Source organism: Erpetoichthys calabaricus, chromosome 14 (assembly GCF_900747795.2).
Source record: "Erpetoichthys calabaricus chromosome 14, fErpCal1.3, whole genome shotgun sequence".
NCBI classification, from domain to species: Eukaryota; Metazoa; Chordata; class Cladistia; order Polypteriformes; family Polypteridae; genus Erpetoichthys; species Erpetoichthys calabaricus.
The window spans coordinates 35031300-35057252 of NC_041407.2; the positions used below are offsets into that span (position 1 = coordinate 35031300).

Here is a 25953-nt window from a genome sequence, read left to right on the forward strand (position 1 = left end):
CCGCTGCAAAGCCCCGCCCGCCAAGCGTTCTGAAAAGTCTGAGTAAGTCGCCACTGCCGGCAGTTCTCTTGCGGCCCGGCTGTCAGACGGCTGCGGACCGGTAGTGGGCCGCGGACGGGGGGTTGGCGACCCCTGCTCTACGTGACTCACAGGTAGTGATGGGCCGCTCGATACTAAGGTTTCGACACTGTGTCGAGCTTTCGAAGCACTGCAGATTTTAATACTTGATCGTATAATGACATCTGTGATTTAAGGATTTCACATTTTCTTTCTCAAATGTGCTTACGTATATCATGGCAAAGTACAGGGATAAACCTTTATTTTCTGTCTACTCCGTTTTAATTAAGACAGACCAAAGAAAACATTTAAGGCTATTAAATGTGATCTCAAGAAAAGATCAGGTCAATTATAATACTAATAACAGGAGCGATTATAATGATACAGTGCAAAAGTAAATACTAATTGAAAGAGCCGGGAATGCATGAGGCGAGGCGTCTTATTTTGTTTAACTCTTGCTATCGTATAGTGCATTTTGCCTGTCGGCGTTAGTTATATTTATATTTTTTAGACATCAGACACTAGAAGCTGCTGACGAACCCTTCTCTTCATTGTCAGTCTGTAGCTACGAAAAAATAAAAGCAATACGACTTTTAACACACGTCATTGAAGTGTATCATAAGTTTCTGTAACATTAATGAAAATGGCCAGGAGGTGTCACGAGAGAGGTGAGTGTCAAATGCTTCGAAGCTTCGATACGATTTCCGACACAATTGCTTCAAACGTGTTGATGCTTCGCGAGGCTTCACCCCGCCCATCACTACTCACAGGTTACTAAACGAGAAATCAGCAGACTAGCATGACGGATGGGGCGTAATGGGCGTCCTTCCCCTCTCCTCCGGATTTTTCAAATGTTAATTTTTTCCCTGTGCTTAAAAATCATTTAAAAAGCGGCCTGATTATGCGGCGTATGGTACGCCGCGGGTTGGCTAGTTAATTTAAATTTTCTAAGATGGTGTGCTCATAGAATGGCTTGTGGTGATTCAGCAGTATAATGAAATACAGAATCTAACTCCTCAGTTTGCAGTCATATTTTTAAAGAAATTCTATTATTAAATAAATGCTTAGCCTAAATCCATTATTCCATTTTGATCGGTTTGTATAATATATTATCTACATAATTTCACAGTTCATTTGCCTTGAATACTTTGTGCTTTCACCCAAACAATATCAGAAAGGATTCTTCATATTATTAACCCCTTAACCGCCCTCTGCCGGATATATCCGGCATCGTAGCTTTAATGCTCACGCCTTACTGCCGGAATTATCCGGCACATTTGCCTGTGGTTATGTGAATGCCTGGCGCGTAGTACAACTGACAGTTTGGCGTGGGTATTATTACTACGTTGTATTTCGACAACTCTGCGCTTGTATTGGCCGATCATGTGATGTGATTCGAAAGTGAAAGCTGTGAATATGGCGAAACGTAAACTGACTTCAAGTGAGGTTTTGCAGGCGATTTTGGACAATAATTCTGATCATGATTGTAGCAGTTCTGAAGAAGATTTTAGCGACAATGATGATCAGCAATGTGCGCTGCATGATACTGTGAATGACGGCGCATCGGATGACGGCGATGAGTGGGTGTATCCCCAGCATCTCAACTGGACTGCTGCCCGAGGTGAACTACCTTTTCTGCATCCGTTTGAGGCAACGTGTGGCTTTACTGTTGTTGTAAACAATTACACTGCTGAGCAGTTTTATGAGCTGCTTGTGTCACCTGATTTGATCAGACATTTTGCTCATCAGACAAATCTGTATGCAGCATAGTTTATTGAGAAAAATCCCAATTTACCTCCACATTCCCGTGTTCGTGCTTGGTTTGTAACTGATGAAAGCGAAATGAAAAAATTCATTGGGATTTTGATGTTGATGGGAATAATCAGAAAACCAGATATTGAGATGTACTGGTCTACAGATCCTATGTATGCAACACCTATTTTTGCAGCTATCATGACACGTAACCGATTCTCTTTGCTGCTGAAATTCTTTCATTTGAATGACAACAGAAATGAGCCAGATAAGAAAGATCCAAACCGCGACCGCTACGTCCTTTGATTGACCATTTATTTGAAGCATTTCAGTTGCCCTACATGCCAGGACTGTCAGTTACACTTGATGAAAGTTTATTGTTGTGCAAGCCTGAGAAAAGGTACATTTTGTGTTTTATTATGTGTTTGCCCATTTCTAGAACTTGCACAACATTTAGTGGTCAATACTGCTTGAATAAGTGTAAAAAATGTAAAAAAAATGTAAAAAAGTAAAAAAACGAAAATTGTTCAGATTTCGCCTGGCGTGGGGAATATTTAGGGCGTTGGCGGTTAAAGGGTTAAGTGCAAGAATAAAATTGCACATAGGCCAGTGTTTTCAATTGTGCATTGTTAGCCAGTTTTAATTGAGTTTATGTAGGGTTTTTTGAAATGGAATATATGAGCAATGTTTATTTACATTATTTGGACCACTTCAGTATATTTAGAGATTTTTCTTATAAAGTGATAGGGTATACCAATCTTTTATTTCATAGTCCCTGGAAATTGAGTTTTGCATTGAAAAAGTGGTGATACATAATACCATTTGTCATGAATAGCAGAACAGTGCCAAAAAAATGTAAGTTTTACTACAACATATGAATTGTTTTGTGCATTTTTTACAGGTGAATAATTAAAATAGATTAACTTAAATATCTTCATCTATTAAATATTATAACATTCTCAAACCCATTTAACTCTCTTCAGTAAATGGGGAATTAGAAATATTTAAAAACATTGAAAAGATGTACTGTATTATACAGTATATGTATAATATTTTGAGGGCTGTTATTTTGCTCATTGTTTTAGCATAAAGAAAATGTTTTTTGAGATGTTGTGCACTGAAATTCAGCATTACAGATTTAGGGTGAGACTAGCTGCAAATAAAAGGGGGGGGGGGGACTGTCTTTTGGAAATTCAGCATGGTTAAACACAATCCACAATGAGAGAATAAGGCATACTCTTAAATAAAAACTGATATCTAGTGAGACAAAAAAAATTATCATCTAGCTTAGTTGACTAAAAAAATGCTGTATGTACTGAAGGTCTTTGCTTGTACTGCACTTTGATCACAAAAATCTTGTTCATGCTGAAGTCATCAGCCCCAGTGCAGATAGGAGTTGTCACCTCTGCGGCAGCATTGGTTTTTGGCTTTCTCCACGATATATAGAGTATGTTTTAAATTGGACCAATGACAACAACATTTATTTATATAGTACATTTTCATACACAGGATGTAGCTCAAAGTCCTCAATTAGGTAGGATTTGTTCCTGCCCTGCACCCTATTCTAGCTGGGATAGGCTCTGGACCCCCTGATCTGCTTTAAGTGGGTTAGAAAATGACATGACATGAATAAAAATGAGTAAAAAATATCAATATGGGTTTACATAATAGAAATATAATTAGTAGAAAGTAGAGTCCATTAAATATAATATCGTATTCAATGTCTATAAAGATGGGTATAATGATAAGGTAAGGTGGCTGGGAGGACAGAAAAAAAACAAAAAAAAAACCGTAAGATAAGCTGGAGAAAAAAATCAACATCTGCAGGGGTTCCAAGGCCTAAGACCGACTGGACCGCATTAGGGAATTCCTCCTAACTTAAATGTTCTTAAGTCATACCTCATTGTTTCCAAGTTTTGTCCCAGAGGATTTGATACAATGAGTCTCAGGGACAGCCTGGGCACCACACGCATACAGATTTGTGAAAGTCAGTAGAGCCATTTTTGCATGATTGGCAAACAAACATACATCCAAATAGCTTACAATTTTATTCATATAGCTTGGAATGCTTACACCTTTGAAAAGATGTGTGGGTTTCACTTATATAAAACTCAAATCCTTATTAACACTAGAATTACCAGAGCCTACAAAAAAACTCGTAGATCCAGCCCAACTTAAATCTGTTCACACCTCTCCGCCAGCGTCTTTTGTCCTCTAAATGTGCTGATAAAGACATGCTGCCAGCAGCCAGCTATTCCATCCCCCCACCGACTTAGAACGTGCACGAACTTCTCCCGGCTCATGCCTTGATTGATTATATGGGAGTAAAGTGGAGTTTTAGAGTGGAAATAATAGATCGTTATTTGGAACACACGCATTTCATGTGTGTTCCGTTTCTACAGTAATCTATGTAAACACATTGTTAAATCAGAAACTTTTTCAAATTTTAGTAATAAATGTTACAAAATGTAGGCATAAACTATAGAATGTGTAAAGCCTGAGTTCCAAAGATCAAATAAACATTTTCACAAAAGGTTCAAGGATGATACAACAGTTTTCGTGGCATAGCGCGCTAAGATTTGCTTCTCAGAACGCAGCAGCTCTGCCGTGCCTCACAGACCTGAGTTCGATTCCCCGCTGGGGATAAAGTGTTACTTTTTTTTTCTTCTTTTTTTTTTTTTAACCTCAAACGGACATAAAATTTATAAATTGGTATGCACTGTCAGTTAACCCCTTCACCGCCCTCTGCCGGATATATCCGGCACCGCTGTTTTAATGCTAACGCCATACTGCCGGAATTATCCGGCACATTTGCCTGTGGTTATATGAATGCCTGGCAAGTAGTATAACTGACGGTTTGGCGTGGGTATTATTACTACGTTGTATTTCGACAAGTCTGTGGTTGTTTTGGCCGGTCATGTGACGTGATTCGCATGTAACAGCTGTGAATATGGTGAAACGTAAACTGACTTCAAGTGAGGCTTTGCAGGCGATTTTGGACAGTTCTGATCATGATTGTAGCAGTTCTGAAGAAGATTTTAGTGACAGTGATGAGCAGCAACGTGCGCTGCATGATATTGTGAATGAAGACGCATCGGATGACGGCGCTGAGTGGGTGTATCCCCAGCATCTCAGCTGGGCTGCTGCCCGTGGTGAACTACCTTTTCTGCATTCGTTTGAGGGAACGTGTGGCTTTATTGTTGATGTAAACAATTACACTGCTGAGCAGTTTTATGAGCTGTTTGTGTCACCTGATTTGATTAGACATTTTGTTCATCAGACAAATCTGTATGCAGCACAGTTTATTGAGAAAAATCCCAATTTACCTCCACATTCCCGTGTTCGTGCTTGGTTTGACACTGATGAAAACGAAATGAAAAAATTCATTGGGATTTTGATGTTGATGGGAATAATCAGAAAACCAGATATTGAGATGTACTGGTCTACAGATCCTATGTATGCAACACCTATTTTTGCAGCTGTCATGACACGTAACCGATTCTCTTTGCTGCTGAAATTCTTTCATTTGAATGACAACAGAAATGAGCCAGATAAGAAAGATCCAAACCGCGACCACTTGTTCAAGCTACGTCCTTTGATTGATCATTTATTTGAAGCATTTCAGTTGCCCTACATGCCAGGACCGTCAGTTGCAGTTGATGAAAGTTTATTGTCGTGGAAGGGCCGCTTACAGTTTCGACAGTATCTACCATTGAAAAGGGCACGGTTTGGTATCAAGATGTTTTGCTTAGCTGAGAATTCAGGTTACATTTATAGATTTCGTGTATACACTGGCAACTTGCACAACATTTAGTGGTCAATACTGCTTGAATAAATGTAAAAAATGTAAAAAAAATGTAAAAAAGTAAAAAAACAAAAATTGTTCAGATTTCGCCTGGCTTGGGGAATATTTAGGGAGTTGGCGGTTAAAGGGTTAATGAGATCGTTGTATTTTCATGTGGGATGCTCCTTTTAAAATATTTTTTAACAATTGAGACTGCAATTAACATGAACAACTGTCCTTATAACTTATTTTTAACTGTCCTTATAACTTATTTTTTTTAAGATCCATAACACACAGACAGACAGAGCACTGCGTAATAGAGAGACAGACAGGCAGAGAAGTCACTAGATATATAAATAAACAGGGAAGGCACATGTACTGAAAGGGGTGGGGTTTGTTTTGTTTTGAACGTGCTCTGTCTCTTTGTTTGTCAAAGGACCGGGACATCGCGAAGTGGGATCAAACCTCAAGTGGGGAGGCAAAATGGGGGGGGGGGGGGGGGGGGAATAAAGGGGGGAGAGAAGGAGAGCAGGCTATATCTAATCTATTCTTCTAATCCTTATAACTATAAATATCAATGCAACAATAGGCTAAAATGCAATAACTAATGGGGAATTTTGAAATTAAGATTAAAACTGCCTCACTACCAGTTAAGACTATAAAATGACATTAAAAACTCAGAATCAATGTCTCCATGATAGGACAGTTAACTTTGTGAGCTGGAATGTTAAAGGCCTGAATCACGAATTAAAGAGAAAGAAAGTATGCTCTCACCTAACAGGCTTAAACACTAAAATAGTATTTTTACAGGAGACCCACTTACTAAGCAAGGATCGGTTCAGACTACAAAAAGACTGGACTGGCCAAATGTTCCATTCTAGCTTCATAAAGAAAACTAGAGGGGTGGGAATTCTCATACACAGAACATTTCCATTTGTAGCATCAGATGTAGTATCGGATCCTGAAGGGAGATATGTGATGGTCATGGGCAACTTATTTAACAGTTAAATAATTTTGATAAATGTTTATGCACCCAATGCCGATGATAAGGAATTCATGCAAAATCTATTTGCATCCATTCCCAATGTGAACACTCATAAAATTATAATGGCTGGGGACTTTAATTGTGTTTTAAATCCACTCTTAGATAGGACTTCTGTGACAGGGGGGACGACACCTAACACTGCAAAGACAATTGCAGTTTTTAAATGACCACAACTTATCAGACCCCTGGAGGTTTCTTAACCCAAACTCAAGAACATATTCGTTCTACTCACCAGTGCATTATAGCTACTCAAAAATTGATTATTTTTTTTTATAGATAATAATTTCCTGCCTACGATTAAATTGTGCAAATACGGCACAATTGTTATCTCCGACCATGCCCCTCTAGTCTTGGAGCTAAAATCATTAAGCCCCTCACACTCACCTCGCAGATGGCGTCTTAACCCTCTTCTATTGGCAGACGAGAACTGCACGGAATTTATATCCAAACAAATCAGCTTCTTCCTAGAGACAAACACGCCCACAGAGGTTTCTGCAGGAACACTCTGGGAAACTCTAAAGGCCTTCTTAAGAGGACAGATTATTTCATATCTTTCCCACAGAAATAAATTAGAAACCAAGAAAGTGTCAGAGCTAAGAAGCAAAATTACTAGAATAGATGAAGAACAAGCTAGGCGTCCAAGTGAAGCTCTTCACAGGAACAGGAAGGCGCTGCATACAGAACTTAACATCTTAGCAACTAAAGAAACTGAACAACTTATTTATAAGTCAAGACGTCATTACTATGAACACGGAGAAAAAGCTAATAAGCTTTTAGCTTAACAAATTCAAAAACAAGAAGTTCGCAATGCTATTCCAGTAATCACCAACATGAATGGAGAAGAAATCATTGACCATAAAAATATAATGCACGCATTTAGAGATTATTATAAATCCTTATATTCTACTGAGTTCAAAGAAGACAGCACACAATCTAATGCATTTCTGGATACATTACAGACACCACAAATAGATGCTTTAAGTGCTGAGGAACTGGATAAACCTCTGACGCTAACAGAATTACTAGATGCTATAAAGTCACTTCAAAGCGGGAAATCAGCAGGCCCTGATGGTTACCCCATAGAATTTTATAAGAAATTCTCCACTCAGCTAGCTCCCCTCTTATTGACAACATTTACAGAAGCTAGAGACAACCAAATACTATCTCAAACATTTCGTCAAGCATTAATCACTGTCTTTCCTAAACAAAATAAGGACTTGTTACAATGTGCATCATACAGACCAATTTCACACCTGAATAATGATAAGATATTCTCAAAAATTCTAGCTAGAAGGATGGAGAAAGTGCTGCCCTCGGTAATATCACAGGATCAAACTGGATTTATTAAAGGCCGACACCTATCTTGCAATCTCCAACGCTTGTTTAATGTTATATATTCACCAGCAAAATCAAACACCCCAGAGATATTACTATCATTAGATGCAGAAAAAGCATTTGATATGATTGAATGGAACTACCTTTTCACTGCATTGGAGAAATTTGGGTTTGGCCCGAATATTTGTGCATGGATCAAACTACTGTATACCAATCCAGAAGCTTCAGTTTGTATTAACAACATTTGCTCAGACTACTTTAAGCTAGAACATGGTACCAGACAAGGATGTCCCTTGTCACCACTGCTGTTTGCAATCGCCATTGAACTACTGGCGGTTCACTGTCGAAATTCTTATCAGATAAAGGGGATTATCAGAGAAGTACTGAAACAGAAAATTTCTCTATATGCAGATGGTTTTATATATATCAGACCCAGAAAACACTGTGCCTGCAGTTCTAACAGCACTAACAGAATTTCAAAAGATATCCAGTCTCAGAATTAATCTGAATAGAAGTATACTCTTTCCATTGAATTCACAAGCATATAATATTAGATTGGACACCCTACCTTTTACCATAGCAGATCAGTTTAAATACCTAGCGGTAAATATCACAAGTAAACATAAAGCTCTTTATCAACAAAATTTTGCCGTCTGTATGGAAAAAATTAAGCAAGACTTGTATAGATGGTCAACCCTTCATCTCACTCTAGCCGGAAGAATTAACATTGTTAAGATGAATATCCTTTCTAAACTTCTTTTTTTATTTCAAAACATTCCAATATATAAGAATAAATCATTTTTTAAGCAATTAGATTCAACAATAATCTCATTCATTTGGAACTCAAAACACCCACGTATCCGAAGAGCGACCCTACAATGACCTCCGGCAGAAGGTGCCATGGCTTTACCTAATTTTCAGTTTTATTACTGGGCAGCAAACATACAAGCCATAAAAACCTGGACACAAAAAAATGAACATACACAGGCTTGGCTCGCAATAGAAGTAAAATCCTGTAGTACTTCTTTATACTCCCTGCTCTGCGCTCCAATAAATGCAAGTTATCACAAATATACTAATAACCCTATTGTGCTTTACTCACTCAGAATATGGAACCAACTTAGAAAGCATTTTAAGATGGAAAATCTTTTATCCGCGGCACCTCTGCAAGAGAGCCACGTCTTTCAACCTTCGCAAACATATACAGTTTTTAATACCTGGAAAAGTTTAGGGATTAAAATGCTCAGAGATCTTTATACAGAAAACATATTTGCATCTTTTGAACAATTACGTTCCATATTCAACCTCCCAGCTACACATTTCTTTCACTATCTTCAAATTAGAAATTTTGTTAAACAGAAACTGCCCGATTTTCCTCACCTCGTACCCTCCACCATGCTGGAAAAAATACTGCTCAATTTCGAGGAATTAAACACCATTTCCGCATTATATAAAGTCTTATTAGAGTCCCTACCTTTCAAAGACACAAGAGGACATTGGGAAGAAGATCTCTTAATCAATATATCAGAAAAGGAGTGGAAGGTAGCAAAGCAGAGAATTCACTCGAGCTCCATATGCGCAAAGCATAGAATTATTCAACTGAAAATTATATATCGAGCTCATCTGTCTCGCTTAAAACTGTCCAAAATATTTCCAGGGCAAGATCCAACCTGCGAACGCTTCAACCAAGCTCCTGCCTCAGTGGGTCACATGTTTTGGGCCTGCACCAAACTAACATCATTTTGGGCCAAAATTTTTAAGTGCCTTTCAGACAGTCTTGGGGTCACAATCCCTCCTAACCCATTAACAGCTGTGTTCGGTGTTCTTCCAGACGGACTTGAAGTGGAGAAGGACAAGCAAACGGTGATTGCATTCACTACACTTTTGGCACGCAGACTTATTTTGTTAAATTGGAAGAATCCTAACTCTCCTCTGATAAGTCAGTGGGATACCGATGTTTTATATTATTTGAAATTGGAAAAAATCAAATTCTCAGTTAGAGGATCTGTACAGAATTTTTTCAAAACCTGGCAGGATCTAATCAATATTATTTTAGAATAAGAGAAATAACTATTACCACATTTATTTTCTTTCTCCATTTTATATTTACCTATATATATTTCTTCCTTTCTTTTGTTTATTGTTGCCTTATTAAAAAGCCCTAAGCAATTCTCCTTTGGCTAAGCTCTCCTTCTCAGGTGTGGGGTTTGATTTGCCTTCAATTTTTTTTTTTTGTTATAAATTGATCTATTTGTATGGAATGATTACAATAAAATTAATAAATAAAATTTAAAAAAATAATAATAATAACTAGTGAAGAAATACAGGGATTCTCCTCCATATCAAGAAAGGCAGACTGCTTAGAAATTGTATATCCCTTGTAACAGCTTCTTATTTACACTCTTACAAGGCTTACTAGGCTTTTGTTATCAGAGACTTCACCTTTGAATTAATAATGGCTTTTAAGTTTCTTTACTTTTGTATTCATAAGTAAATCATAGTAAGCCCAAAGAAGGAATATAAAAGCACAGAAAATGTATTCAGCACCTGAAATTCCACTTCCCATATTCAGACGTTAAAATCTACAAATAGATTAACTTCCATAATAAATATATAGCACAAGAGAAATAGTCACAATGGAACCCATTTTCCTCAGAGTCTATACATATTTTGAAGTTGCCGCTGCAGACGCAAGTTCAAACACAACTGCCAAAGATGGAGGAGCTTTCAGCTTTCAGTCCTCCTGGCAGAAAGAGGTGGGTCCTGGTGGATGAACACAGGAAATGATGTCAGAGGTGGTCTAGACGTCAATCATTCAGTCTGCAGATAGAAAAAAATTAACACACAGATTAGTCACTAGAGCTCTTCAGCTGCCCCTTATGAACACGCGTTAACACATGGCTTTTATTTATTTATTTATTTTTTAACTCCCTACTAACGTTTATTGCCCTCAAAGAAATATGGTACTATTGGTTCAGCAGACAGTGCTGTTCTGCCATTCTTCATATATTATGCAAGATTTTTTTTCTACATTTATGAGAATATTCGTAACTGTATTTTTTTTTTTTTTTTTCTTCTCCAAAGAATATCTTGGGTCTTCATAATATACCTCAACAGTTTGTGCTGCAAGTTTACTACACATTCCTGAGGATCCATGAAACTAGGTATGTTTTCATTTCATCTTGTGTTTTGTTTTGTAAGAAGAGGAAAAACGTGACCCAAAATATGTCATGTTAAAGAGAAATTACTATAGGGTTGAAAGATCCATTAATAGGGTTCGGTACTATTGGGAACTTAAAATTAAAACTTTCATGTAATGTTTCAACTATATTTTCCCCATTTTTATTATTATTATGTTTAATTTACATTGGTGATTACATAAAAAATATTACCAAACAACATTTTCCAGGTCCATGGATTTTCTAGGGTTGCTAATGTAGAGACCATCTTTTAACTGTTAAATTAAAAATAAAAAAACAGTATGCTTACATAAAAATAATTGACACGCTTTAAAAAAAAATACTCAGAAAATGAAAACAGCAGTGTGCAATAGAGCAGATTGAAGCATCACAAGCCCAGCATTGTTTTCTTAATGCATGATGGGTCGCTCTTGCTGAGGATATGGTATTATAAGAAACAATGAGAACTTTTTTGAGATCCTCATTAATAACAGTGAATCCATAAATACGTGGGGAGAACTGACAAACTCAATGTTGAGTTTGAGGTAGGAATGCTACCACTCTGCCTATGCTGAGACATCTCAACTAAACTAACTAAATTTCAACTTGATTAAACTTGCATGAACTGGCATTGCTAAAGGCCCTAGTTATGTGTGTGTGTGTGTGTGTTTGTGTTTGTTCACCATCCAATTGACTGGTGCCCTGTCCGGGCATTGTTCCTGCCTTGTGCCCTGTGCTTGCTGGGATAAGCTCCAGCTGCCTTGCGACCCAAGATGTATGGCTGCCTACGATGTTTGTTCAGTTTTTGTTACCGAAACATGCATGTGCTTTCAATACGGTGACATTAGGCAGTATCTTTGCCAAAATAATGCAAGAAGCTTGTGTATAGTGAGTAAAAGCGATCGTCTGACTATTTTCAGTTATTATTGTCTTGTCTACATAGTAAAGACAGCAATTCACTCCTGGGCATCAATATTCAATGTTAATAAACAGTTATTGCCATGGTTAATTCATGTACCTGGCTCTGAAGGTTGCAGCCAAGAAAGACAAGTGGCAAAGTAAAGCAAACATTAAGTCTCCTTATAAAATGGCTGAATCTCACAACAGTGGTTTGCTTTTTGCTTTTTTTGCTTCTTAACATAATATGGATATGCTGTTTTGAAATATTGTGTAATATGTGAAAAAGTACAATATATGACTGAACAAGTGTGTTTCTGCCAAACAGTATGTTCATTTTTAACTTAGTAAAGATGTTGCTTTATTAAAGTGACAATCATAATTTAAGATGTTTTTGTTCATCTTACCAGCTAAGGTAAAACACTAATTTTGTATGCACAATAACTACTGTACTAAAAATCTTATCAACAGAATAAACTTCAATGTCTGTTTTTCAATAATGAATAATTACCCCTTTTGTTGCAATTGTCCACTGAATTACAACTTGTGACACTTTCTTTAATGAAAATAAGAATCATAACCGAAATCAAGTAAAGTTTTTAAATCTAAAAATTTTACAAACTGGTTTGATTTTATGAACTATGTAACTTAAAATGCTGATTTGCTCATTTTAGATGTTAAAGAACCTACATCTATGTAACATTATTCTTATCTATTTTTCAGAGTTGGTGATGTAACACTCGGACTCATCTGTATTGTTATTTTATTGTGCTTGAAGTTCATGAAAGGTCATATGAAATCTACTGAACCAAACACTTCATTTTTGGTCAAGTCATGTTGTACTATCATTTGGTTCTTTGCAACAGGTTGGTTTTAACATGCAACGTTTATATTTTTAACTAGCTGACAAGAAAACCTTTTGTGTTTTATCTCCAAGATGAGATGACCATTACCTGATCATGTTTTACATTCCTCACATTCTCACATTAATAATCATAAGTTAATAAATATTGGTGGTCTTTTAATTGATCAGTCCTAATCATTAAGTTGGATCCAGGATGACCCACATAGGCAAAATTGAACTGTTCAATTAATAATTGCTTGTTGCACCAGCATCCCTTAGGACTAAAATCATATGCAGCTGTGCTGGTAAGCACAACAAACAGCTTTACTGATAAGGGCTAAGCTGCTGGAGCTGGAAGTAGACAGGCACAGTGCTAAAGCATTTATTAATTAACCCTTAAATTCTTATATTGCTCAAAGCCAGCTGGTATAATATGTTTTGCTTTGCCTTACCACTAGAATCCCTGAAGCCCACGAAGAAAGTTGTAATCCTGAGCCACCTTTAATTCTTTCGCAGCTCTCCATTAGCTTCTTTTGTTTTGCAAATGTGTCAGTCAGCACAAGCAGCAAGCAGACTGCTATCCCATCCCCCCACTGCCGCAGCTCAACTCGGACAAAAAGTTCTCCCAGCTCAAGTCTGTTTATCTGGGTGTGAGGTGCCTGGAGTTGTATAGGGTAAATAATATGTCGTTATTTGGAACACATGCATGTCATATGTGTTCCGTGTCTACAACTATCTGGGTAAATGTAGGATGACAGGAAATGCAAGGCAAGAAATGTTAAACACATAGCTAATACAGAAACTTTTTTTACTAATATTAGTACTATAACAAAAAAGTTTCTGTTTTAGGTATGTGTTGAACATTTCTTGCCTTGCATTTCCTGGGAGAACTTTTTGTCCAAGTTGAGCTGTGGCAGTGGAGGATAGGATAGCAGTCTGCTTGCTGGTTGTGCTGATTGACATGTTTGCAAAACAAAAGGCGCTACTGGAGAGTTGCAAAGGAATTTAAGGTGGCCCGGGATTACAACTTTTTTCATAGGCTTTAGGGATTCTAATGTTAAGGGTCAGTGATATGCAAGAAAGAGTTGCTTAGGTAGGATTAATTAAAATATTGTATTAATTAAGACACTGATTCATGATGAAGCATTGACATATGAATTTATCTAGAATGCCAATTAGAAGGTATATATACATGCCAATATGACAGCCTGTGAGCACAGGCTGCTGTGTCATTAGAAAGCAGAGTGCAGCTGCATATTGTCTGACTTGCCAGCATAGGGCTATGCCGCTGGAGATTAATGCAGGTGGCTCTTTTGATAATCAACTCTTAAACTCCTGTATACCTCAAACTAGCCAGTATTGCAGCTTGCTTTTAACTTGATCCATCTTGAATATTTATAAGCCTTACTATATATATAATTAAATGCAATTTAAAAATGTTTATATGTTTAAAATTTTATGCGCTAGCGTGCAAGCTTGCTTAGTTTTCTTTAAGTTTTAAGGACCTTGAAGGCTTTTCAGAATCATGTTTAGTCTTTAGTCAGCCAGAAGGCCCAGCAGAGCCACCATGTCCCAGAACAAAAGCATGTTTACTCAGTTCTCTCAAACACACAGCGTCCTTGGTCCATAGAAAACAAGGCAATTGAAAAACAAGCAGGTCACATTACAAATAGAGGCAGTGGCCTGTGATGTAATAGTGCCTGTCTAAGTCGCTTAAAAAAGATGTCAAGCATCTGCTTTTAATAGTTCTAAAACCAATAACAAGGAATCTTTAACCTAAATCTCAACAGTGTTTATTATGTATTTCTGCATCATGATATCATTAAATTTCTATGAACATGTCAAATAAGGATGGCGTACACTAATTCCAACTTTTTAAAATATTTTCAACAAACCTGTGATGCTGTCTTACATAAAGAACCCAGTAAGACTGGTGCTTCTAATATTGTTAGTATTGTTAGTCAGAAGACTAAAACTAAATCAAAATCTGTTGTCAAAATTAACACTGCTAGGGGGGCAGTGCAGCTCCCCAAACCCCCAACACACAGACTCAGACACAAATTCCAATGAAATAAAGTTTTTATTGTGTGAAACCCTTACTGATAAAGTTTCCCACACCACAACTCGCTTCGCTTTGCTTGCCAGCCCCCATGCGGGCACTACGCACTAGTCATTTTCTGGATCTGCAGCTTACGATGAATCATGCTTTGCTTTTGGATAAACACAAATATCAGCTCTGTCTTTGATATCTCCATCTTTTGAAACTATTATCACTGACATTTCTTCACATGTTGGTTTATTATATATGCAAGTGTAATCTTTTGGATTCATATAGAAATCCAAGAAAACTTCTTTGTCCGTGTTTTTCAGATAAATTTCAGATTTATATTCATTATTGGCTGTAGAATTTCTAATATGTCCGATCGTTTAACTCTTTCGATTCTATGTTGCATCACTTCTTCGTGCTCATAAATATAAACCGACCAAATTGTGGTTTCTTTGAAATTAAACTTATAGTAGCTTTAATTGTTGCGGGACCACAGATTCTCATAGTGTATGGTCCTGAATCGTGGCATTGAATGATGCAAACATGACCAGATTATTGTAGTTTCAGATATTTTGCCTGTAGTGTTTGTGGATTTCACTTTCACCAAATAACAAATCTTTTACTTCTCGCAATATATTAATATTGTTATGCTGGTGTATCTGGTGTCCACTACCAACCCAATTTTAAAAATACTTAAATTGTATTCTTTCATTACACATAAAGAATCCGGTTTTGCTATAAATTGCATTGTCTGCACATATGATGTCCTTGATTGAACAGTTAGAATGAAGGGCAGATCTTAATCTTTAACTATTACTAGGGGGCTTTGCCCCCTGCTCACTTTGCTCACCAACCCCTCTACTTGTGCTAAGCGTCAGCAACTTTGCGTCCCTGCCATAATGCAAACAACAAAACTTTTAATTCTCGCGGATAGGCCTCTTCATTGGGAAGAAACACTACTTTTCCCTGATGGCAACTTGAATTAGATGATCTACAAGTCTCCATCTTAAAGTTTAAAGCCAAACAATATCTACATACTTCTGTCATATCACCTATGTCCATATATTCAATCTCTCTTTTCACTTTTACCCTTTCGCCAATATTGAATTTTGATTCCGTGTTTGGAATTACATCATGACAATGCAACATATAACTGCCCGTGAGTGAATATCGTTTCTTTCGATGTACATGAACTGTGTCTGACAATAGCATTCACACAAATGAGAAATGATTGAACCATGTGTGGTTGTAAATGCTTTAGATGTGGGCAAGACATTTCCATATCTCTTTGCATAAAGTCTTGCCTCGCAGGGCTTGAAATTTTCTCTTGTGGGATTTCACTTTCACTAAACAACCGATCTTTTAATTCTCGCGGCTACGCCTCTTCATTGGGAAGAAACACTACTTTTCCCTGATGGCAACACAAATTAGATGATCTACAAGTCTCGGAATTAAAGTTCGATCTCTTTTCGCTGTTCCGTTATTACACTGAGTAATAGTTTCCGTTTGTTTGCACTAATGTGATCTTTACTATCATTTTTTTGAGACTTTAAAATTTTCATACTTCCATTATGTCTGACCTGCTCGGCATGTGTATCGCGCCAACATTTTTGAATTCTTTATGAAGTTCTACTTTGTCATCTACTCTTTGTCTTTTATTTCCAGCCCTGAGCGTGGTTAAAGCTCTTGGTACAAAGTCTCATCTCGCGGGAAGTGAAAGTGTCTCTCTTCAAAAGTTCACGTCTCGTCGCCGGATAAAAAGTCTTGTCTCCCCAAGATTTTTTTATTATAATAGAGAGATTTGTTTGAAAGTTAGAGTTTTTTCCTATTTTAAACATTTAATGATATACATAGAGAATAATTATTTTTATATTAATTTTGCCTAGTTTGGGAACTGCTGCTTCAACAAAGTATACCCAAGCATGGAGCTGTTACTTTGGCTATAATATAATGTAAAGTTCAATGAATGTAAACCATGATAGTGTGCTGTGTTGATTTGGGTGTACCTGTTTAATATAGCATGGTGAACAGACTGGTCATTGTTTTGAATTATGCTGTATGTAACAGATGGTATTCATGCTCTTTTTAGTTAAAGTTTTGTAGTATTTGTGAAGACCCTGAATGGCTACATTATGTTGAATATTCTTAATTGTTTGCTGGGGAAAAAGTAGACAATAGCCAAAAAAATTAGTTGCATCACTGAAAAGTTCACTTAATTGACAAACTATATTTTCATTGATGAATTAAAAGAACAACTATAGCATCATTTTAATAATAAAAGATGTGGTTACCGGTCTGCTGTCTTGGATAAAGCAAAAAATCAAAAGGATATTTAAAAAGTTATCTAATAGGCTTTTCCCACTAATGTATATACACATACAGTGGAACCTCGGTTCACGACCATAATTCGTTCCAAAACTCTGGTCGTAAACTGATTTGGTCGTGAACCGAAGCAATTTCCCCCCATAGAATTGTATGTAAATACAATTAATCCGTTCCAGACCATACGAACTGTATGTAAATATATATTTTTTTGAAGTTTTTAAGCACAAATAGCCTATAGTTAATTAAACCATAGAATGCACAGCGTAATAGTAAGCTAAATGTAAAAACATTGAATAACACTGAGAAAACCTTGAACAACAGAGAAAACTAACACTGCAATAGTTCGCGCTATAGCACTACCAACCGCTGGCTAAAAACACTTTTTTTTAATGAGTTTTAAGCACAGGGAAAAAAATGAACATTTGAAAAAAATCCATAATTTAATAAACCACCAAGAAAAGTAACATTGCAACAATGCACGCTATGAACCGATTGCTGTAAACAGAAGTGAAAACAAAATCAAGCCCAGTTCATTCTTTAACTGCCTTCCTACCTTATGCGTCCAACCCCTCTCTCTCGCGCTGCCTGTGTGTGTACGTCTGTCTCTCTCTCTCTCTCGCGCTGCCTGTGTGTGTGCGCGGCTCCCTCTCTCACGCTGCCTGCTTGTTCGTATACCAAGTGTGTGGTCGTGAACCGAGGCAAAAGTTCAGTTTACGACTAAAAAGTTTGCCAATTTGTACATGTGCCGAGACGTTTGTGAACCGAGGTTCCACTGTACATATTTTATTTATTATAAAGAATTTTAAATGGCATCTGATTTCTGAGTCATTGGAAAAAAGAATGTGACATATACATTTGTTTCTTTGTGATTGAAGAATAATATGCATTTAATAAAAAAAGTTTAAGAGAAACAGTTTTCAGTGGAAAAAATAGACACGTGACCAAAAATAATAGAATTTTACAAATTCTATTTACATAGCTATTTTGCCAATCTTAGTAGCATATTAATAAACATTAAAAAACATATAATGACATTTTCTTATTTTTATACAGCTCGAAATGCAGTGGTGGTTTTATCTGCCGCTGTTGTTGCATTCGTATTCACTGACCACAACCTTGATGTCTTCACGCTGACAGGAAAAACAGCTAAAGGTCTCCCTCCTTTCAGACCACCATTTTTTTCTGAAAAGACAGAAAATGAAACACTGTCTTTTAAGGACATAACAGAGGTAAGAATTTTATTTTAAACACAGCCTTTTCTCTTGAATAACTTAGAACTCGTACATTACAACCCAAAGCCAAAAAATGTTAGGACAGTATAGAAAATGCTAGTAAAACAAAAGTGAGCACTTTCCAAATTTATTTTGACTTGTATTTAAACAAAAAAAATATAAAGACAAGGTATTTAAATATTTTACCATATCATACCAGATATATGTTTATTCTGAAATTGATGCCTGTGACACGTTTCAGAAAGGTTGAGAGAGGGGAAGATTATCACAAATAAAGATGTGACAAGTTGAAATAACAAGGTGATGTGAAACAGGTGAGGTAATTGTTTTAATAAAGACCCTCCAAAAAGGCCTAGTCCTTCAAGAGCAAGGATGGGTCAAGCCTCGCCAATTTACCTACAGATGTGTTAGCAAATAATCCAGCACTTTGAGAATAATGATACCAAAATATAAATTGGTAGAGGTCCTGGCATTTCATAGTCTACAGTGCACAATGTAATTAAGATTCAAGGAATTTGGTCAAATCTTGGTGCGTGAATGTAAAGGCCAAAAGTCACTTTTGAATGCAGGTGATCTTCCATCTCACAGAGATTACTTTCTTAAAAGCCTGTGTGTAAGTGATATCAAGACATGGGGTCTGGAACAGTTCAGTAAACCTTTGTCAGTCAACACTAATTACTGCTACATCCACAAGTGCATGTTAAGGCTTTACTATGCAAAACAGAAGGCCTACATCAACCCTGTGCAGAACCACCACCAACATCTCTGGGCTCAGTTTTATTTAAGATGAAAAGTAGCACAGTGAAATCGTACTTTGTAGTCCAGTTGGTCTACATTTCAAGTAGCATCTGCAAAAACAGTTTCATGTTCTCTGAGCCAAAGAAAAGGACCATCAAGCTGTTATCAGCATCAGGTCTAAAAGCCAGCATATGTCATGATATGTGGGTTCATCAGTGCCCCAGGCATGGGTAACTTGTGCATCTGTGATGGCACCATTTATGCAGAAAGATGTGTACAAATTTTGAAGCAACATGTGCTGCCAACCAAACGTAGTCTTTTTTTGGGGGGGGATATCTGTGCATTTTTCGGCAGGGCAACGCTAAACCACATTCTCATCGGATTACAAGTCCTGACCTGTCCCTCAGAATATGTGGCACATTATATGGCAATAAAGGCCCCAAACAATGCCGATGACCTGGATGAGTGTTAGAAAATTCTATTTGCTAAACTTAACAAAATTGTGTCTTCCGTGACCAAAAGCTTGATAAGCGTTATTAAAAGAAATGGTGATGTTATACACTTTTGAATGTGGGTGATCTCTGATCTCACAGATGCTACTGTCTTAAAAACCAATCTGTAATAAAAGAAACAGAAAGCATACATCTCACATGGACGAATATGAGAAAATTCCAGTTGCTAAACTTAATTAAATTGTGTCTTCAGTCCCCAAATGAATGATAAGTGTTATTAAACGAAATGGCGATATTACACATTGTAAAACACTCAACTGTGAAAACTAATTTGGAGTGTGTTGTAGCCTTCAAATTTGACAATAATATATATGATTAAAGAAAACAGTTAACATTTCATTAAATTGAAACGTCAAATAATGTGTTGTTGCAGTAGTGTTTTCAACATGGCACATGGTGAATAGAATTTATAAAATCACTCCATTTTGGTTATATTAGCTTTTTGCATACTGTCAAAACTTTTTTGGAATTGGGAATGTAATAAATATGTCAGTTTCCTGCATGCTAAGAGAAGTATAATGAATTAAGACACTGATAAATGTCTTAATGGCATATTATGTTTTATATACAGTATGTACTGTATAAATTGATGAACTATTTATAAGATACAAATAGATGATTGTTAGCAGATCCCATATGATTTTTAAGGGTGAAGCTGTCGCCAATAGAATTTCCAATTAATTTCCAGTAATATTCACTGTTATGGCCAGTTCCAGTTTACAAGAAAACAAAAAAAGAATACAAACATGAGAATGTTGTTTATTGGATTTAATTCCATATTTAACACCGTTCTCCCCCTGAAGCTAGTAGCAAACATCAGGACTCTTGTGCTAAACAATTCTCCTTTTTAACTACATCCAGGTTTTCCTAACTGGTTGAGCCCAAACTGTTAAGATTGTGAATGGAATGGACATAAGAGTCATTTTGAACACGTGAGCACACCAAAGCAATTTTGCTCATCCAATTTCTGTTTTCCCTATTAGCATGTAATAGTGTTGCCAAGTGTGACACAAACACTGTCATCAGGTTACTCTTTGATATAATTTTAGTGGATCTGATATCCAGCCATGACGACACAGTCTAGAGGAAGAAGATCAAACATGTTGCTGTATGATGCAGAAACAACAATCACTTCCTTAAAATCTGCAAAGCACAGGAACTGATTGTGGACTTCAGGAGAGTTAGTGTGATCATGATGGCTGAGGAAAGTGAACTTGTCATCTGATTCCTCACTAATATTTATAGATGCACAGTAGAGAGTATGTTTGACTAACTGCATAGAAAACTACCTAAATGTTAGGGTTAGTGTGAAAAGCAAAGCATTTTCCATGATAAAGATATTATGTCTGACTTCAGAAAGAAATGACAAAGTATCTTCAGATTTCTGCACATAGTAAAAAATAATTTTTAAGTATGAGTGAACCGAAGCAAGATCAATGGCAGTTAATCTTACTAGGCAGCAGACAGAAAAAAGTTTGGGTATAGCTACACTGTATACTGAAGAGTTCACAAATGAACTGACTTACTGGTTGTATACTGGTCTTAAATATCGTGGAAAAAAGGAAGAGGTGGGGTCAGGGTGGCCAGAATAGGAACTGATGTGGCAATAAGATGGATTCTGGATACTGGAAATGCCGTCGTCATCAGCATCTGAGGTTGCTGGAAGTGCTGTCAGCAGTGGGTGGACCGCTGGTGATTTGATCGAGAGTCAGAGTCTTTGGCTGAACTGCAGAGGAACAAGAGGATGGAGAATCAAGTGAGAATACCAATCCCTGGTTTTACTATTTGAACCTGTAAACTGTCCCCCATGCCCATGTGTGTGACATTGACAAGCCCAGAATCTTTAGGTCAGGTGGCCTGAACCGAGAGGTCATGAACCTGAAAAAGAGAATTGGTGTTGGCCTGGAGAGAACCTTGACAATAAAGGACAGAAAACTTATAAGGCTGGAGATCTAAAAACCAAGTGACATGCAGGTAAGTCTCCCTGTGCACTGCCATCCACACTGCAGAACAGCATGATCAGTGACCAGGGCAAACTCATAGCCTAAAAGGCACTACCTCATTTTTGTTACCACCCATTTGATCTTCAAGGCTTCTCCTTTCACCACTACATACCTGGTTTTCCGGTCCAGTAGCTTCCAGCTCAGGAACATGGTAGGGTGTTCCATACCATTGACACTTTGGCTCAGCACGACACCAAGTCCTGTGTCCAAAGCGTCTGTCTGGAGGATAAAAGGCAGAGAAAAGTTAGAAGCCATTAGAACAGATGCCGACATAAGGGTCTGTTTTAGCTCACGAAATGCAGCGTCTGTTTTACCATCCCATATCACATTGTTAGGGGCCCGTTTCTTTGTTAAATCTGCCAAGGGTGCCGCTTGTGAATTTCCCATCGGGATTAATAAAGTATCTATCTATCTATCTATCTATCTATCTATCTATCTATCTATCTATCTATCTATCTATCTATCTATCTATCTATCTATCTATCTATCTATCTATCTATCTATCTATCTATCTATCTATCTATCTATCTATCTATCTATCTATCTATCTATCTATCTATCTATCTATCTATGTATGAGAACTGGGGTACAAACTGATGGTAGTACACGGCCAAACCAAGAAAGGCTTTGACCTGCTGCTTGGTTTTCGGATGGGGCCACTTCAATATGGCATGTATTTTGGAACACTGTGGTTTGACTGTACCACCACCCAACAGGTAGCCTAAATACTTGGCCTTGCGCAATCCAAAGAAACATTTCTTAGGATTCATAGTCCATAGTCCAGCGTTACCTAGACCTAGTGTCTGGAGCATAGCCTGAACCTGGTCTAGCTGTTTCTCCCATGTTTCGGAATTGTGGGGCCATAGCATTTTATCCACCAGACGTTAGAAGTAGGCAGGTGCCCTGTGCAATCCAAATGGAAGAACCTGGTATTGCTAGCGTCCAATAGGGTGATAAATGCTGTGTTGGGCTTAGGGACCAATACGATTGGGCTGAACCAGGGACTATGACTTTCCTCAATTACACCTAGTTCCAGCATGCGTTGAACTCAAGCTCCACTTCATCACATTTTGCTTCCAGGAGGCGGTATGGCCACTCCCAAATGATACCCTGGGTTCCATTATGATATATCATGCTCAGTCAGTGAGGTCCGACCAGGTTTCTCACTAATCACCTCAGGGATGGTAGGATTACTGCTTTGAGCTATTGTTTTTATTGGGGCGTCATATTAGGGCCAAAGTTAAGGTTATTTTTATAGGTGAAAAGAGAATGGGGTTGGCTGGAGTAAGGATCAGGCTCCCTGTCCTGCCACAGCTACAGCAGGTTGACGTGATAAATCCGTTCGCTTGATCGATTTACTTGTTTCACCAGATAGTCGACAAATCTTTTTCGCTCAATCTTCATATGGGCCTTGCCAATGGGCCACTAATTTAGAGTGTGAAGTGGGCACGAGTACCGTGATACGGTCTACATGGCGGAACCCCTGAAGTACCATTCCAAGATCATAACATCAGGTCTGTACTGCTTGAGCCTCTTCCATATTCTCTTTTAATAATGGTGTCATTTTTGCAAATTTATTGTGGAAGGGAGGGTGTCTTCCTCCCATTATTCTTTTAGAATGTCCAATATTCCACAGGGTCGTCACTCATATAGTAACTCAAAAGGGTAGAAGCCCGAGGAGGCTTGAACACTTCCTGATAGGCAGAAAGTACAAGGGGGAGGCGCTGGTCCCAGTCCTCCCATCCTTGCTGACCACCTTACATAACATTTGTTTCAGAGTTTGAGTAAACCTCTCTACGATGCCATCAGTTTCAGGATGGTATACTGCCGTGTTTGAGTGCTTGATTTTGAGCAAATTGGCAACTTCCCTGAATGTCTCTGAGGTGAAAGGTGTCCCTTGGTCCGTCGAGACTTCCTTACGGATGCCGACTTGCTCAAAGACCCATACCAGTTCCGTGCAATAGTTTTGGAATTGGCTTCTTTCATGGAATAGCCTCAGGATAACGAGTAGCATAATCAACCAGGACTAGAATATATTTATGTCCTCTAGCAGAGGGATCAAAGAGTCCTACACTGTTGACCCCTATATGTTCAAATGGGATGGCAGACAGGGGAAGGGGAATCAATAGAGCACGGTCCTTCTTAAGAATCTGACGTAACTGACACTCTGGATATGATGCACAGAAACGTCGGACCTCCTCATGGATTCCAGGCCAATTAAATTAGAGTTTGATTCTCTCTAGTGTTTTGTTGGCTCCCAGATGGGTTCCTTGGAGGTTTGTATGCTCAAGTTCACAGACCTTCTGCTGGAAGTATCAGTGACCTCCCCTCTCCCACATGCTCAGCTACCCGATATAAGAAGTAATTTTCTAAAGTGGGGCCCTGATGGCATGGGATGTAAGGTGCGTTGACCATTTGAAGGAGGCCGGTGTTTCCCTAAATTGAAATTGCAGTATGTTAAGAGAGTCAGGACTGACCATAGTGGGTGGAGCATCCATCCACGAGGTTGACAGCCTGGGCGTCAAAGTGTCCAGTGTTGTTGCCACGACTTCTGCTACGTCACACTGGGAAGCCACGTGACTCTTTGCTGCTGGCTGTGTACACGGCATGGGCACAGTTTGGGGAGGATTATCTCTATCCATTGCCAGGCCCAACGGCTTGACAGGAGTGGTTTGTGTGATACCACTTTTACTCTCCAAGCAGTCTTTACCCAGGATCAAGGGAAAGGGTAGATTTTGAATCACCACTACCTGTAAAACTCTTAAAAGAGTTGTCAAAACTGATGATACAGGTGGCAGAATGATACCACCGTATCTCCCTGTGAATACAGGTTAAACTAGTCTTCCCTTTAAGCCACTGTTGCGGTAACATATAATGGCAAGCCACAATGGAAATGTTGTTGCCGGTGTCTATTAGTGCGGTGACCTTATGCCCGTTTACGACTACCACTCCATGTGGTGACAGTTGGGCTTGGGAGTAGTTTTTGACGAACTGTCCGTTTTGCTCTCCTGGATTGTGAAGCCGCCCTATATCCTTCGATGGTCTCGATGAGATCATTCATTATTTTTCAAAAGTTGTCCCCGAACCGGCTGGGTGATATATTCGGGCAGGGCATTCAATAGAAGGTAACAGGTGATTTGTTTGATGACCTGTTAGGCATTATTTTTATCTGGCCTTAGCCAGCACCCTGTCCTGCCCCATAAGGTGCACTTCTGGAAGCGGGTTAGCCGCTCAGGGTCAAACCTCCACTTGTACAACAGCCTCACCTGCTGGTTCGGGGCTTCCCCACCTTTATCAAAGGTCTCTGCCTTTGTGGGTTTGTGGCGAGTGAAATTCTCCTCAGATAGACCATAATAAGTCCCCTGCGCCTCCCCTTTCAAGAATAGCCCTATTCTGTAAGCCCATCCCACAGGCTTCCAAGGTTGTCTATTTTGTAATATTACTGGTACTTGGGATGGAGCTTGCGCCTGGTCTTTTCAAAATGCAACACGTGCCTCATACTTGGTGATCCAGGTGCCCACCTGGACTATTATGGACTGGAGCTACATTTTGAAGGTTAATATAGCATCTCTTAGGTCCTGCTCTGTGGGTCATGTTGGATACAAAACCCTGCTGACTACACCATGTATACTGAAAAATAAGTAAAATTAAAAGACACACAATTAACATAAGTGGATTTCACAACTGAACTGACTAACAGGTTATATACTGGTCTTAAATGTGGTAGAAAAAAGGAAGAGGAGTCAGGACAGCCGAACAGGAACTGATGTGGCGGTAAGTGCCATCAGCACTTTTTGAACTTGTAAACTGTCCCCCATGCGCACGTGTGTGACGATGTACACTGCGTTCCAAATTATTATGCAAATTGTATTTAAGTGTCATAAAGATTAAATATTTTGTTTTTAATTAAACTCATGGATGGTATTGTGTCTCAGGGCTCTTTTGATCACTGAAATCAATTTCGGACACCTGTGATAATTAGTTTGCCAGGTGAGCCCAATTAAAGGAAAAACTACTAAAGAAGGATGTTCCACATTATTAAGCAGACCACCATTTTCAAGCAGTATGGGAAAGAAAAAGGATCTCTGCTGCCGAAAAGCGTGAAATAGTTGAATGCCTTGGACAAGGTATGAAAACCTTAGATATTTCACGAAAACTTAAACGTGATCATCCTACTGTTAAAAGATTTGTGGCTGACTCAGA

General features: G+C 38.2%; 1 protein-coding gene across 2 annotated transcripts in view; it reads left to right on the plus strand.

Annotated features, from left to right (window-relative positions):
- The window catches only part of slc26a11 (solute carrier family 26 member 11), a 131662-nt gene that overhangs the window by 29182 nt on the left and 76527 nt on the right, over positions 1-25953 (plus strand). For both annotated transcript variants that reach the window (XM_028819300.2, XM_028819302.2), the window contains exons 5-7: positions 11058-11137; positions 12773-12915; positions 18319-18494. In XM_028819300.2, the coding sequence (XP_028675133.1) occupies positions 11058-11137; positions 12773-12915; positions 18319-18494 (399 nt within the window). The remainder of the gene's footprint in view (positions 1-11057; positions 11138-12772; positions 12916-18318; positions 18495-25953) is intronic.